Below are 15914 nucleotides of genomic sequence, written 5' to 3'. Positions count from 1 at the left end.
GGAGGGAGGGAAGGAGGAAGGAAGGAAGGAGGAAGGATAGAGGGAGGGAAGTATGGAAGGAAGGAATGCATGCTATGCTGGGAGGACCCAAATATACCTGGTATCAGAAAAATAGAGTAAAAAGAGAACCTTGATAATTTGGGGAATCAGGAAAGGCTCCCCCGAGGCATTAGGCCTTGAGGCAGGCAGAGTCTGCCTCTGTGCCCTAGTTAAGCCTTGAAGGAAAATGCGCATGGGCAGAATGGAGATGAAGAGAAAGTGAATTCCAGGCTTGAGGAGTAAAAGCACCTTGAGGGCAGGGATGATTTCAATTGTTCAGTGCCCAGCATGTAGAAGGTGCTCAATAAATGCTTATTGCGGGGTGGCTAGGTGGTGAAGACCTGAGTTCAAATCCAGCCTTGACACATAGTAGCCATGTGACCTTGGGCAAGTTATTTAACCCCAATTGCCCTGTCTTCCCCCCTCCTAAAATAAAGCTTGTTGTTGGGTTCAGTTGGATCAAATGTTCAGCCTTGAAGTGAGTTTCGCGAATGCTCTGGAAGAGGGGCAGGAGAGGGTAGCTGACCACATTCTGGGCATGGCTAGCTGCCTAACTGGTCTGAGATGGAGTTTGTGAAAAGTAGCCGGAAATGGAGTTTCAGGCCAGATTGTGGCAGTCCTGAATGCCAAGCTAAAGAGACTGAACAGTCGCTACCTTCCCTTCTAGCACTAGAACCTTCTGATTTTATGCTGGCTATTTTTAAAAGCATATTGAAGTTGATTGTGAACAACTGTATTAGTTATGAATCTTAAAAGCACTTGGAAATGGCTGCTAGAAACTGCCCCATAAATCTCAGAGCTTGGAATGACTTCCCCAAATTCATCATTGTATTGCTGTCAGCGATAACAAAATGCTAAATGTTCTCATTTTTCATTATCCACATTTTTCTTGCCACTTCCTGCCTTGGATAATTGATACAGATAAAGAGACAGAACTACTCTGTCTCGGCAGGGCAGACCTAGCCCACATCTTGATCCATCCCACATCCCTGGGCGCTGAAGCCCTGGAAAGCCCGCGGTGTGTGTATGCAGCAGTGGATTCAGTCTGCGGTTCATGCTGCCCAAGTTCTGAGAAATAAAATGAATTTCAGAGAATCTTGGCAACTCAGACTTAGAAGTAACCTCAGAGGCCATGCAGACCAGCTCACACCTGAACAATAATCCTCTCTGTTCCGTGACTGGGGGGGGAGGAGGGGTCCTCCAAAATCTGCTTGACTATCTAGTGGAAATCCTTTCCCTTCCTTTGAGTTGAGAACTACCCCTGTCCAGCCCAGCTCTGCCCTTGGAGCTGAGCAGAAGAAGTGTGATCCCTTTTCCACACAATAACCATTCACATACTTGAAGGAAGCATCCAGGAGTTTTCTCTTTTCCGGGATAAACATCCCCAGTTCCCTTGATAGACCTCATATGTCATGGGGCATGCATTGTCTCCTTCTCGAGGTTCTTAATAACCTGTGTTGCAGGATTGCTGAGGATAAAATGAGATCATATTTTGTGAAATACTTCCAACCTTTGAAGTGCTAAGTGTTAGGTATTGTTGTTTTTTGTTGTTTTTATCTTGGGTGCCCCCCTCTTAGTGCTTCCCAACTCGTCAACATTCCTTTTGAAATGGGGCACCCAGAACAGGACTTCAGATGCAGCTGGATGTCTCCAGCCCTGGACACTGTACATGTCTCAGCTGCCATGCTGTGGCACTGGCTCCTGGGGACCTTCCAGGCCTCTAAACCCCTGGGTCATTTTTCAAACAAATAACTCTTTGGTGCAGCCTCCCCTCTTTTAAACTCGTCAAGATGATTTCTGAGTCCAAGTAGAAGACTTTACATTTATCCTGGTTACATTTCATCCTCCTAGGTTCAACCCAATGCGCTAACTTGTAAGATCTTTGGGGCTTCTGATTCCATCATCCAGCATATCACTTTTTATTCACATTTGATAGACCGACCGTGTATGACCAGACTTCTCAGGTTCACAATGTCGGATGTGATAGAACAAAGAACAGCTCTCTGGAGAGCCCTACTGGAGACCTTCTTCCAAGCTGAAATGATTAACAACTATTATTTGGGGCCTTGCCATTTAACCAGGTCCTGACTCAAGTAATGATGCCATTTTTTAGCCCACATCTCTCCATCTTCTCAAGAGACTTTTTCAAATGTTTTACTCATGGCTAGACCAACAGAATTGGATTCAGGTGTTTTGAGTTTCCTTTTGAAATCTAAATTACATTCTGAGCCAAGGAGATCTGAGAAGATCCACTGGAGTCTAGAAACCCTGTTACAAAAGGAAATGAAATGAGTCTAGTGTGATCTGTCTTTGACAAAGTCCTGCTGGCTCTTTTTGATAGCCTTTTACAAGAAATCAGCCGCTCAATCAACAAATATTTATTAGGCATTTAGAATGTGGGGAGACACCTGTGCTAATAAAGACAAAATTATCTCCTGCCCTCAAGGTGCTTACATTCTGTTGAGAGAAGGCAATTATAAATAGGTAGGTACATAATACAGAGGAAGTGGAAAGTAACCTTCCAGCAGCAGGAGGGACTGAAGAACAGCCACCTGCAGAAGCCAGGGTTAGAGCTTTGTCTTAAAGCAAGCCAGAAATTCTGCAAGGCATTGATGATGAGGAAGAAAGCCATTCCACATAGATGCACAGCTGCTGGGCAAAGGATGGAGATGGGAGATAGAATTCCTGTACAATAGTTTCTGGCACAATTGAAAAACTCCTAGAGGCCAATTACTCCAACCCCCTCATTTTATAGGTGAGGGAACTGAGGCAAGTAAAGTAACTTGCCCAGAGTCACACATAGAATCTACAGCTGGCACCAGAATGGACCTCAGATGATGATTCAGTCAAGCCCCCTCATTTTACAGATGAGGAAACTAAGTCACAGGTAAGTGAAATGGCAGAATCATAGGACAAGAGATTTGAAGCTGGCAGGGACATCAGAGGACATCCAAGCCATTGCCCTCATGTCAAAGATGTGGAAACCAAGCTGAGACAGACTAGCAACCTCCCCCACTCACATCAGGAGTAAATGGCACAGTCAGGTTTTGAACCCACCACCCTGAAATGTTTCCTTATGGGGTCTAAGGGGATGGGATGGTGGGCTCAAAGTCAGTAAGACCTGGGTTCACATCCTACAGTCTGGGCAAGAGGTGTTCTGGCCAACCTATCAGCTTCCTCACCTGCTAAATGGGGATAATAGCACCAGCTAACACAAAGGGCTGTTTTGAGGGTCAAATGAGGTAAAATATGTAAAATTCTTTGCAAACTTGAAAGTTCCATAGAAACAGGAATAAGCATTTGGAGTGTGATGAGTGTGGATGTATTTGGAATGTGCATGCTATAATCATTATTATTAACGATGAAATACAATAATGGTTAGCAGAGTTTAATTGTATAGACTCAAGTTAAGAAAGGGATGCTGGGCCACTCAATCGCCTTCATGCATTAAGGGGAATTGGAAGGGCTTCCTGGAGCAGGTGGGATTTTTACGAACTGGGTCACTTACACGTTCTGTGCTTCCGTTTCCTCACCCCTCGAATGAGGGGGTTGGACCCAGTGGTCTCTAAAGTCCCAGCTCCAAATGAGATCGGATTAATGAATTAAATGGGTCAGAAGTGAGACACTCCAGACATGTTTGAATTCAATTCAAGTTTAATTTCGTGCCCAAAGCAGGCATTTTTAAATGTACCTGTGAACTTGGGGAAGCTCACGGCCTGATCCTTGGGAAAGAAAGGTTCTCCCCACTTTCACTTTCCTCGGGGAATAGCACGTCTCTAGCTTCCCCTTTTTCCCTCTCTCTGGTTTCTCTTTCTCCTAAAGACTGAAAGTCCTGCAGGGTGGGAATATGCCCTTCTCTGCAAGTTGCTAAATGATGGTGTTGACATTGGGATTTGAATAGAGCAGGTAGGAGCCAAGCCCAGGGAAGCTCCCGCAGCTGCTGCTTGACACATACCTGCCTACTAATCTAAAACTGTCCCAATGCACATCCCTCAACAGCTGACTAAAGGCACATTTATTTTTGCAGAAATAAAAGTTCCATGAGAACTGCCCTTCGTTTTGGTCCCTGCAAAAGCCATAGAGGAAATCGGGCTAAGGGTGTATTTTTTTTTTCCTGGAATATGTCAAACTATTTGACCTATCTGTGTTCCAGTGGGGCAAATAACCTAGAATAAAATGTGAAGCAGAAACAGGATTGTGACTATTTTTATATGCATTTAAATGCATATAGGGTTGATGATGGTAGATTTAAATGCATGTTTTTATTAAGCAGTCTGCTGCACGTAAATCCTCAAGGTATATGTGTTATCTGGAAGGCCACAGAGCTCAACGGCAGTAACTCAGAACATAAATATTATCCCAAAGCAGACGGAAGCATCGTGAGGTGTTTAGTGTTCACACTAGCCCAGAGTCCCAGGCTGCAGGTGGCACCCAGGCTGGTACAGCTGTGGTCACTTCTGTTACTAGTTCAATTCAACAAGTTTATGAATTGTCTGCTGGGGGTAGGGTACGATGCTAGTTTCCAGGGGAAATACGAGGCTTAGCCAGGAAGTGGTGCCTTCCCTCATGGAACTTAACCATCTCATAAACATAATAATGATAGCTAGTATTTAAAAAGTGCTTTAAAGCGGGTGAAGCACCTTACAATTAATATCTTACTTTATTTGCATAACAGCTGTGGGAGGTAAGTACTATTATCATCTGCACTTTACAGATGGGGAGACTGAGGCAGGCAACAGCTAAGTGACTCATCCATAGCTAGTGTCTAAGGTGGCCACATCTAAACATTCCCGCGGAAGACACACAAATTGTATGGCTAAATGCTGCCTCCTCTGGGAACTCTACACGGAGTTTCAGAATGGCATTTCTGGTATTTTTGTTTTTCCCACTTTTTATCTGTCTAGCAGTAATGGCCAGCACATGCCAGTCCTCTGCTCATTTCTTCCTCTCTCCCCTGTATCCATGACCATTTGTGTATATGTTGTTCCTTGGGGGGAGAGATTACTTGGTTTGTTTCAATATTTGACTAAAAACAACAATCATAATAGTTAACACATGTATGTAGTGCTTCCGATGTGCCAGGCATCGTGCTAAGGTTTTTGCAATGATTATCTCCTTTAAGTCTCACAGCAACTCTGGAAGGTAGATGCTAATACTATCCCCATTTTACAGATGAGGAAATTGAGACAACCTGAGGTTAAAAGACATGCTAAAGGTCACACAGCAAGGATGTCTGAGAGGGAGGACACAGACATCTTCATGAAATAAAGGGCACCTTTGTTGAAAGATTTGTCTTCAGAATTAGACAGAATGAGACCGAGACTACACAGAAAGAAGGGGACCTAGCTGAGTAAAACGTGATGTTTGCTTTTGTCTTTCCTCTCCTCCATGAGACATTCTCCATCCAGCTGCTAGTTCTTGAATTCCCCCTTGCCAACCCTTAGCCCTGATCTAATGCCAGGCACTGCATCCAGTCCTACAAACCATTTATTTTTATGCAGATTCAGCATTTGCTATCGTCCCACTTCATTTGAATTAGAGATTTCTGAAATGGTCCATGAACAATTTTCTGAAGAGTTGATATTCCCAAACCAAATAACACAGATGTGAAGCTGTCACCCTCACCTCCACCTACCCTAAGGACTTTATTAGATCACATTCTTATGGCCAAGAGCACCTTCTCCCCCAAATTGGGTCACTCTTATCCGTTCTGTGATATTACAGGTTTTCCTAATACATTTGGCAAGTCATCTCCAACTGGACTGTTGTTATCCCAGCTCCCATGACCAGTTGTGGATAATAAATTTGGCCTGACTGGATATTGTGACATCATGAAATAGTGGAAACCCTGGAGAAAGGACTCAAAGCTTCTGGAAATATCCTCTGGGGCAGAGGTTCTTAGGTTTGTGCAGTGTTCCCCCATGCACCCCTTCTCAGAATCATAGTTTTAAATTAAAAAATAAAATCCACATGATAACAAAGAAGACCAATAATGAATGAATACAGTTAGTACATATTAAAAAAAAAACAAGTCCATAGACCTGAAGGTGAGAACTCCTACTCCAGGGAGGGTTTGTCGACAAGGGGCAAAAGGATAGATGTTGATTTGTATGAGATATCCATGAACCCACAGAACCATTGGAGTCCCACAACATTTTCCTCTTCATTGAAACAGATCAACACTTCCTACCATTAAGGAATGCACTCTTCTTTGCAGACTGAGGAAGATGAAAGGTGGAAAATGGCACCCAGTCTCTTCATCCCCGCCATAGAAGATGGAAACAAGAAATACAAAGGTCAATACAAATAAGAAAATGGGCATCAGAGTTTTACTGTTACCCTTTTCATTGAACTCTATTACCACATAAACAATGGAAGAATGTAATTTTCTAATTTAGCAAATGGTAGATGTGGTGAAACAATGGAGGAACCCAATATGTATATGATAGCCAAGATAAACACTCCCTAGCCATTCCAAAAAAGTTTATCATGGCTTTGATCTTCAGGAATAACAAAACCAGTTGGATATTTGGGGGTTTTTTTTGCTAATTTGAATTAAAAATCAGCTTCTACGTACAAAATTGTCACTGCCACTTATTCTGTCTTTGACCTTTCTTCATTTTCCATTCGTACCTGGTTTTGCGCAGGTATTTTTCCTTCTATGTAGTTGTTGTTTTATATTCTATTCTTGGTTCTGCTTCCTTTGCTTCTAATATCTGTCTTCCCAAGTTTCTTCATATTTGTTATATCCATCATTTTAATTTCATTGCACTATTACATTGACATGCCATAGGTCTTTTAGCCACTCACCAGCCATTGGACATGTAGATTTTTCCAACCATTTGTAATTACAAATAAGGCTTCTCTATCTGTCTTTGAACATATAGATATTTTCCTTTTATGCTTTTAATTATATTATATATAAATGTTTTAATGATATAATTCTCAATAATGTAATTATTGGAGTAAAAGGTAAGTACAATTATTTTGTGAACTCTGTTGTTTGGTGCCAGATTGTTCTTCAAATGACTATAATTCTACTAGCAATGTATGTGTGCTTGTTTCACTACAATCTATCTAGCATTTTTTTGTCATATATAAAATTTTTACCAATGTGGTAAGTATGAAGTCGTGCCTTGGAGTTGTTTTAATTTTCATTTCTCTGATTGAAATTGAACGTTTCCCAAAATGGCAGAAAGTCTCCAGGGTAGTATTCCCAGATCTATTGGCCCTTTCTGTTTAACAGTTTTATGACTGACTTTCATCAAGGTCTAGATGGAATACTCATTGGGTTTGCAGATGACACAAAGCTGAGAGCAATAGTACCCCCTGGAGGAGAGCCAGGATCCAAGAGGATTTCAACAGACCAGAATGAATCCAACAAGATGAAATTCAGCAGGAATGAATGTAAAGTCTTTAACTGGTTAAAGTAGAAAACTCAAGTATTACACAGGGAAGGCATAGCTAGACTCCCATTTTTCCGAAAAGGATCAACAGGTTTAGTGGTCTTCATGTTTGACATAAGTTGGCAGTAGCTAGCATGACCTTGGGCTGCATAAAGAGCCATTCAGTCTCCAAGAATAGAGAGGGGATGGTTCTACCATCCCCCACCCTCATCAGACCTCATCTGGAGTCTCGTGTTCTGGGCATCATGGTTTAAGAAGGACATTGACAGCCTGGAGGGTGTCCAGAGGAGGAACTCCAGGATGGAGTAAAGCCTTGAACCCAGGACATAAGAGACTCAGTTGATGGAACCTGGCATGGTTCACCTGGAGAAAAGAAGACTCATGGGCAACATGATAGCTCTCTGTAAATATCTATAGGGTTGTCATGTGCAGGAGAGATTGGACTTGTTCTACTTGTCCCAAGAGTTTAGAATCAGAACCACAAACAAAAGAAACTGACTTAGCCTTAATGTTGGGAAAACATTCTAACCAGCTGAGTTGTCCTAGAGTCATGAGGTTGTGGGTTCTGGTTCCTTGGAGGTCTTGGGGCTGAAGGATCACTTGTTGAACAGGTTACCACAAAGATTTCTTTAGTGTATGCATTGGACGACAGCTCTGATTCGCTCTCTTCCAACTCTCAGATCTGTAATTCTACAAATCGGAACTTTTCTCTTTTATTCCCAAGATAATGCTACAAATATGCCTGTCTGCTTTCGAACATCCTCTGCTCCTATCCACTGACCCTTATAGTTAAAGTGGATAGAGTGTTGGCCTTGGAATCCAGAAGACTAGCATTCAAATTCTGCCAATCTGAAACTTAATAATTGTATGACTCCAAGCAAGTCCCTTTGCCCTTTAGCTAAGCCCTTAGAATTTAGCTCTAAAGTCAGGACAAACTCATTGATTCTTTTATCCAAGGCCATAGGTGTTGTTGAAAAAGTTAACTGGTAAGTTCTTATCCATTTAATTTATTACAAATCTTCTCCCCAATCCATTATTTTTCTTTTCATCTTGATTGCATTTTTGGACAAATTTATATGTAAATGAACCTACTTACCAATCATTTATTATACTTGTTTATTAGACACAAATATGTCTGCCCTCCATGCTCTAAATATGATTCCATTTTCTCCTTAATTTTTCTTTTTAAATGTTTTATTACAAGAGCTAGCTGGATTTTTTTAAAAGTTCTCACTCTTTATTAATAGCATATAATAAGAAGAATGTTTATGAGTTTATCTTGTGTACTGAAATTCTACAGAATTTATTCATTGTTTCCATTCCATTGTTATTGCTAGTATCAAAAGAATATTTGTTGTTGTATTGGAAAAATCTCTCTCTATTCCTCTAGGTTTTTTGTGCATTTCTCATGAATTGATGGGATAGCTTGCCAAAGGCCTTTTCTGCATTAACTGCTCTGATAATTCTTGATGAACATTGGCACATCAATGGATTCATTTTGAAACTCCTTTTACTGGTGTAAATAGCAACTTATTCATACTTTCCATCTTTTGTGACTCTAGTCCAGTGCCTTCCCTTCAGTCTTTTAATATTTGTGGCTCACAGTACAACACTTGGACTTTCAAGGGGATGGAGGGTTCTGGGCCATGCCTTTCGAGAGGTTTTCCCCATCTACTGCAGCAAAAGATGGGAGGGTTAATTAACACACTGAGTGATGGAGTTAATGTCCATTGTGATAAGTTAAAGTATTGGGCTGAATCTAATACAATAAAAGTTAATAGGAATAAATGGAAATTTATTAAATTATCATTAATTTAATTAAATAAAAAAGGCTTTTATTTGGGCTCCAAAAACCCAAACTACAAGTTTAGGGTGGTGATGGCTTGCTTAGTCAGACCTACTAGAGGACTCTATTCAGTCCTGAGCACCACAGTTTAAGGAGGACAGTGATAAACTGGCTAAACGTCTCTGAGAAATGGTGATTATCAATCAATCTCCTTTTATTCTTTTTCCATTTTTAAACTCAATAGTTCACTTAAGGAGGCTATGTGGGAGCCATCAAAATTCTAGCTGTTCTTTCACCTTTATACTAACCCCAATTTGGTGTTTATTTTTATCTTTCCACTCATTCTTTGATGGTTTGACTGTATAGAGCCCCCGCGACTCTGAAACGGTTCCCAATGTTGTAACCAGCTACTTCCTGGAGCCTAGCTAAATTTTGTGTGATGTTTGGAGCTCACCCTAGTACCTGATTATTCTGGTATTCATTTGTGACATACAGATGTGAGGCTATTGAGTAATCTCCCATCCTTTAGCTTTTTCCTTTTCTTAATTCTAAATCATGTTTTCTAATGTCTTTTTGGCTTTCATCTCCTATGCCCACCCTTGCTTCAGAGTCTCCTGCTATGACATCATATCTTAGTTTGGTCTGGAGGGTCAGTTTCCTTGTGGAGTGCCTTTACGTCCTTATTGTCTTTGTGCGATAGAGGTTGGCCCATGATCTAATAGAAGCAGAGATGGTTCCTTTTTGTCTCAGCATTGCCAGTGTCCAGCAGGATGCCTGGAACACTCTAAGTGGTTTTCATCAATATTTGGTGAATTTTGGACTCTTAAAGTTGAATTATTCTTGTGTTCTTGACATATATCCTATACTGCTAAAAGTTATTTGTAAACCACACAACATGGAAGGGAGGTGTTATTATGTTATTATTTTACAGATGAAGAAAGTGAAGCTGAGAGAGGCTTGGTAACCCACCGTGGGTCATAGAGCTAAGTAAGTGTCTGAGGCAGGATTTGAACTCAGGTCTTCCTGACTTCAAATCCAGTGCTCTATCTACTCTACCACCCAGTTGCCTTTAGTGGAACATGTTATACTATCCATATGAATTAGTAGGAATTTGGAAGCACAGGACTAAGGTTTGGGCTGAAAAGAATTTGGAGGTTTCATGGTACTATGGTAAACAGGGTAGACCTACATCTAAGTCTTGCTTCCCTGGGCCTCAGTTTTTCCATCTGTAAAATTAGGGGGTTGGGCTAGACGGCCTCTGAGGCTCCCCCAGCTCCAAATCTATGGTTCTATGACTTTACATAGAGACAAGACTGGTTCTCAATTATGACAGGTCCCCTGGGTGATACGGCATAGTCTTCTCATTCTCTGCTCTCTTCCTCAAGCAATAACACTCCCAGAGAATCCAGATGATGCCCCTCACCAGCTTTAGAACCTTCTTTCAGAACCTTTATGTTCACTAAGGTGTCAATGTCTGATAATACCTCAAAGGACCAAATGAGTTGTATTTAAAATAGAATCAGAAGTTTGATCCAAAGGCTTGAACTTTTGGCAGAAGGAATTTCAGGTATCAGCTCACTTGATGCTTATACAGTTGACCAAAGACTAGAATCTTTTCTCCAAGGATATCATCGCTAGAAATACAGTTGTAACCACAGCTTGGACTTTGAAAAACATTGGTTAGTATTTTAAATTTACAGCTGACAGGAAGCAAGTGAATTATAAAAATGTCACTTGAAAGCAGACGCGTAGCTCCATAAATCCGTCCATGTAAAATGAAGTCCAACAGGCTGAATTTAGCAGAGAACTCAGCATGGCCTTTCTGAAAAAACTTGAGATACCCTGTTTGAAGGCAGAGTTCATGCCAAGCCTCTTCCCCAAAACCCAGAGCACAGGAATGGGAAAGAGAGGAGTGAGGTTTGGGATGGTGAGGTTTTCCAGCTCCTTCTCAAAGCAGCCCTGATCCATCCCCCCAGAGAACCATCTCTGTGTCCTCTCAAACAAGAGTCCTAGACATTTCCCCCCATGATGATGATGCTTTCTTGGTGGTGTTGTCTGGGATGGGGCAGGGTTACACATTCTACTTCATTCTTTGTTTCAAGAGGATGTTCTCTTTGCGGGGCAAGCTTCTATAAGCCTATATACTTTTAGGAAAGAAACTTCATTTTTTATAAGCCTCAATTTTTAAGACTTTTCACTTAAAAAAAGCACCTTTGCATAAGCAGCAAACATATCTTGGTAGAAAAACAAATCATCCCAGATTTTCTACACTGGTTTCTTCTATTCTAACTAGCAACTTTTTACCATATTCCAAAAGTCAGATGAACTGAACCCCCAAAGAGTAACAATGTTATGTGTACCCTAAAAAGACTGTGTAACCCATGGAAAGCAGCAGCCCCCAGGGGAAGGAGAAATCAAATTGGACCTGACGGTCTCCCCAGGAAAATGGAAAAAAAACCAATCCCTCATACTTCTAACCTCGCCTTTTTGATTTTGTTCTTGCTTCTGGGGACTGGAGGTGCCATAAGGTGGTAGCCATGGAACAGCATTTTAATGTTGTCAAAGCTATGTTCAAGTGATTTTTAACATGAGAATATATGAAAGGGGCTTTGAGTACTTTGGGGAAAGCATTCAAATAGAATTGCAATATGGAACCCTAGGATTTGAGTTCAAGAGGTGGCTCTCCTATTTACTGAGTTTCAAAAACTCAGCCTTACAAGTTCAGGGTTACAAAGGCAGAATGGCAGGAAGAGCATTGGCTAGGGAGTCAGAGGACTTGGATTCAAATCAAGCCTTTGATGCTTATTATCAATGTGACCCTGGACAAGTCACTTAACTTCCAAGGGCCTTAATCTCCTCATCTGTAAAATGGGGTTGGACCAAATAGTCTCTGGAGCCCCTTCCAGCTCTAAATCTCTGCTCTCATGATTTTGGAAGTTCCCTTAACATATTTGGGTCTTAACTTCCCCATCAATCATGTGAAAGGGTTGGGATAAATCAGCAGTCTCCAAACTCTTTTGATCCTGCATTGCCTAAGATTTGTTCACTTATTTATATGTAAATTATGAAAACTACCATACTAATAATTAAGTGCATTATAAAACAAAAACCAATGGGCATTTTTTAAAGTATCAGAAAAAGATGACATAATATTTGGCCTTAAGAGTTAATAAGGAGTTACTGATGAATACGGGAGTGACAAGCATAGACTTTTGTTTTAGGAAAATCACTTTGATAGCTGTATGGGGTAAGAACTGGAACAGGGGGTGAGTTGAGGCAGAAGGATCACATAGGAGGCAGTTATAGTCACCCAGAGAAGAGGTGATCAGAGCCATAGCCAGGTAGAAGCCGTGTGAGTACAGAGAACGATACTGTGGAGGAAGAAACAACAAGATTTGGAGACTGATTGGAGCATAGAGTGACAAGTCAAAGATATTGGGGATTGTGAGCCTGGGTGATGGAAGAATGGCAGTGCCCTCTTCGGTACTAAGGACATGTGAAGGACAGGTGGGCTTGGGGTGAAAATGATTGCCTGCATTGCCAATCAAAACCAGCCACTCCTGCCCATCCTGTGGGACTTGTTCTGTCCCACCCACTTCCTCACTAGTTCCTGCTGGGATGCAGTTCCAGCCCACATTCTCAGACTCCAGAGCCATTGAGCTGAAGAGATATCCAGTCAAACAAAGATGGTGTCCGAGTTCACACATTTATCATTTATCAAAGACCTGCTGGGATACTGGCCTGGGATTCAAGGTCAGAACCAGAGAATCCCTTGGACCAGCCCTACCATTCACTCAGCATCCATCTACTGGACTCTTGTTGGACATGTGGGATCACAGGGGCTACAGGAAACCAAGACATGGTCCCTGCCTTCCAGGAACCTTGTGGCCAATGAAACTTTATGGGATTAGTTAGCTTGCAGAATAGAAGACTTAGGTGGATTGAGAGAGCTAGCTTCAGATATTTGAAGAGTTACCAATCACAAGCCCATATTTTTACAGAGGAGGAAACTGAGGCTCAGAGGAGGAAACAGACGGTAAGTGACAGAATCAGCATTTGAACTCAGGTCCTTCGACTCTAAATTTGACAGCAAAATTTCCGTTACCTCACATTCAAACTTATTTTGAAAACATTTTTAAAAGTCTGATTGTTTCAAAACCATTTTGAATCTCTAGTAGACTTGTGGTCAATTTAAAATAATATTAATAAGCATTTGTTCTGTATTATTAAAACCACTTAACTACCAGGTTATTTTTCTAAAACCCAATGCGTGAGAGGGAGGAGTGATTTATAAGGCAAAAAAGGTTGTTTTTTTTTTTAAGAGAAAGAGAAAATATGAGGTTTAAATTTCTTTTTTTGTTGTTGTTTTTTTTTAAAGGAAAGGGGAAATGCTGTGGTTTTAGACTCTGGCTGGCCAGCCCGATGACCGATCCCGGAAAGCTTAAAATTCTGATGCTGCCACTAGAACATGTCTTTTCCTCACAGCGGAAATTCCAAGCTGGGGCAGCCCCGGAGGGGGTCACTTTTAATGAGCTCAGTCAAGCCTCCCCTTCTGTGTGTAGCATGGCATGGGTCACATCCTTTGATGGGCCTGCAGTAATTTAAAGGAACGAAGGCCTTTTCCTCAAGGTCCTTCCCCTATAATCAAAGCTCCTCTTTCTCCCCCTTTCTTTTAGCCTTTTGAGTTTAGAACAGAGAAATTCAGACCTGAAAGTAAACGTGGGACTGCCATTACCTAGTTTTAAACATTATTAGGATAAGGGCAAATGCTCATCTGTAAGAGAAGGTTGGGCAATCATTATCTATGTTTAAAAAAAAAAAAAGAAAGAAAGAAAGACTGCCAGTAAGCTTCTCGGTGTCCTATGATGGCTAAAACTCGCTTCCTGGATTTGTAAGTGCCAGGGAACCCCAAGAGCTCTGAAGAAGGGTTTCAGATGAAAAAGCTCCCAAAGAAGCTTCAGTTTGAAATTATCTCTAATTGCAATTAGCAAAGATTACTAGTAGCTGGTTGGTGTGAGAGGCATGATGGGTGTGCCAGCCTGCAGAAGACTGGCTGAATTATACATGGCAATTTTCAATATAAACATTGACAAGCAAAAAAAAACTATGTCAAAGAGTCTCTGTTCATTTGCCCTTCACTATAGTGTTAAAAAATGGATGCTTTCCCTCCCTTTGGTTAATTTATCCGTGTAGAAAACTATGTGGCTTTCCTAAGAAAGCCAAGATTTTTGCTTTATTTTCATATAGTGGTTAAGATTTTTTCTTTTAAATTTTTATTGATAGCATGCACTACAACTTCCTTACTGATCCCCTAATTTACTGACATCTACTGGTTTCCAGGTCTTTGCCACCACAAAGGAAAAAAAAAAGCTGCTACAAATACTTTGGTGAATATGGAGGTTTTCTTTTTGGCCACTAACCTCCATGGGGTATGTGTGCAGCTGTGGAATCTCTGGATATAGACACTCCAGACACTGAAAAATTCAGAATTCATGCAATGGTTAAGTCAAATATGTTCCTCTTTGTATTAAATTCCATGGTGATGCCAAGGCAAGTTTGGTAAAGAGAAAGCAAATATATATATTTTTTATTTTTTTGGTCTTTATTAATTCATTTGTTTACTTTTAGTTTACAAGATTCAGTTCCACAATTCCTTGAGTTTCAAATTTTCTCTCCCTCCCTCCACGCCCCCCACCATGGCAGCATACAATCAAGCATAGTATCTGTGAATACTTTCACATTAGACATTAGTCAGGTTACAAAGAAGGATGGAATGAACAATGGGAAAGAGGAAACAAAACCAAACAAGAAAAATAGAGAGAGCAGGAAGTTTGCTTCAGTCTGGATTCAAACTCAGTTCTTTCTCTGGATGTAGACATCTCTCTCCATCATGAGTCTTTTGGGGTTGACTTATAATCCTGCATTGCTGAGAAGAGTCCTGTCTATCAAAGATGGTCATCACACATACATTGTGTCTGTAATTGTGTACAAATTTCCCTGGTTCTGCTCTTCTCACTCATCATCAGTTCGTATAAGCCTCTCCAGGTAAATATGAAGTCCATCTGCTCCTCATTTCTAATAGCACAATAGTATTCCATAACATGCATATACCACAACTTGTTCAGCCATTCCCCAATTGATGGGCACCCCCTTAATTTCCAATTCTTTGCCACCACAAAAAAGCTGCTATAAATATTTTTGTACATATGGTCTTCCTCCCACTTCTATGATCTCTTTGGGATACAACCCTAGGAGTGGTATTGCTGGGTCGAAAGGTATGAAATTATTTATAGCCCTTTGGGCATAGTTCCAGATTGCTCTCCAGAATGGTTGGATCAGTTCACAACTCTACCAGCAATGCATTAGTGTTCCAATTTGTCCACATCCTCTCCAGCACTTGTCATTTTCCTGTTTTGTCATCTTAGCCAATCTGACTGGTGAGATGTGGTACCTCAGAGTTTGCATTTCTCCAATCAATAGTGATTTAGAGCATTTTTTCATGTTTATAGATATCTTTAATCTCATCCTCTGAAAACTGCCTGTTCATATCCTTTGACCATTTATCAACCGGGAATGACTTATATTCTTATAAATTTGACTCAATTCTCTCTCTCTCTCTCTCTCTCTCTCTCTCTCTCTATATATATATATATATATATATATATATATATATATATATATAT

At 40.9% G+C, this 15914-nt stretch overlaps 1 protein-coding gene across 1 annotated transcript in view; it reads left to right on the top strand.

Annotated features, from left to right (window-relative positions):
- The window catches only part of IQCA1 (IQ motif containing with AAA domain 1), a 247156-nt gene that overhangs the window by 152732 nt on the left and 78510 nt on the right, over positions 1 to 15914 (top strand). The window contains exon 9 of the mRNA XM_069103144.1: positions 6257 to 6335. Within this exon, the coding sequence (XP_068959245.1) occupies positions 6257 to 6335 (79 nt within the window). The remainder of the gene's footprint in view (positions 1 to 6256; positions 6336 to 15914) is intronic.

This window comes from Petaurus breviceps, unplaced genomic scaffold (genome assembly GCF_028583685.1).
Source record: "Petaurus breviceps papuanus isolate PSGF00001 unplaced genomic scaffold, PetGlider_PUasm1.0 567, whole genome shotgun sequence".
In the NCBI taxonomy this organism is placed as follows: Eukaryota; Metazoa; Chordata; class Mammalia; order Diprotodontia; family Petauridae; genus Petaurus; species Petaurus breviceps.
Note: the sequence above shows the minus strand (reverse complement) of the source record. Positions and strands in the feature narration are given on the sequence as shown.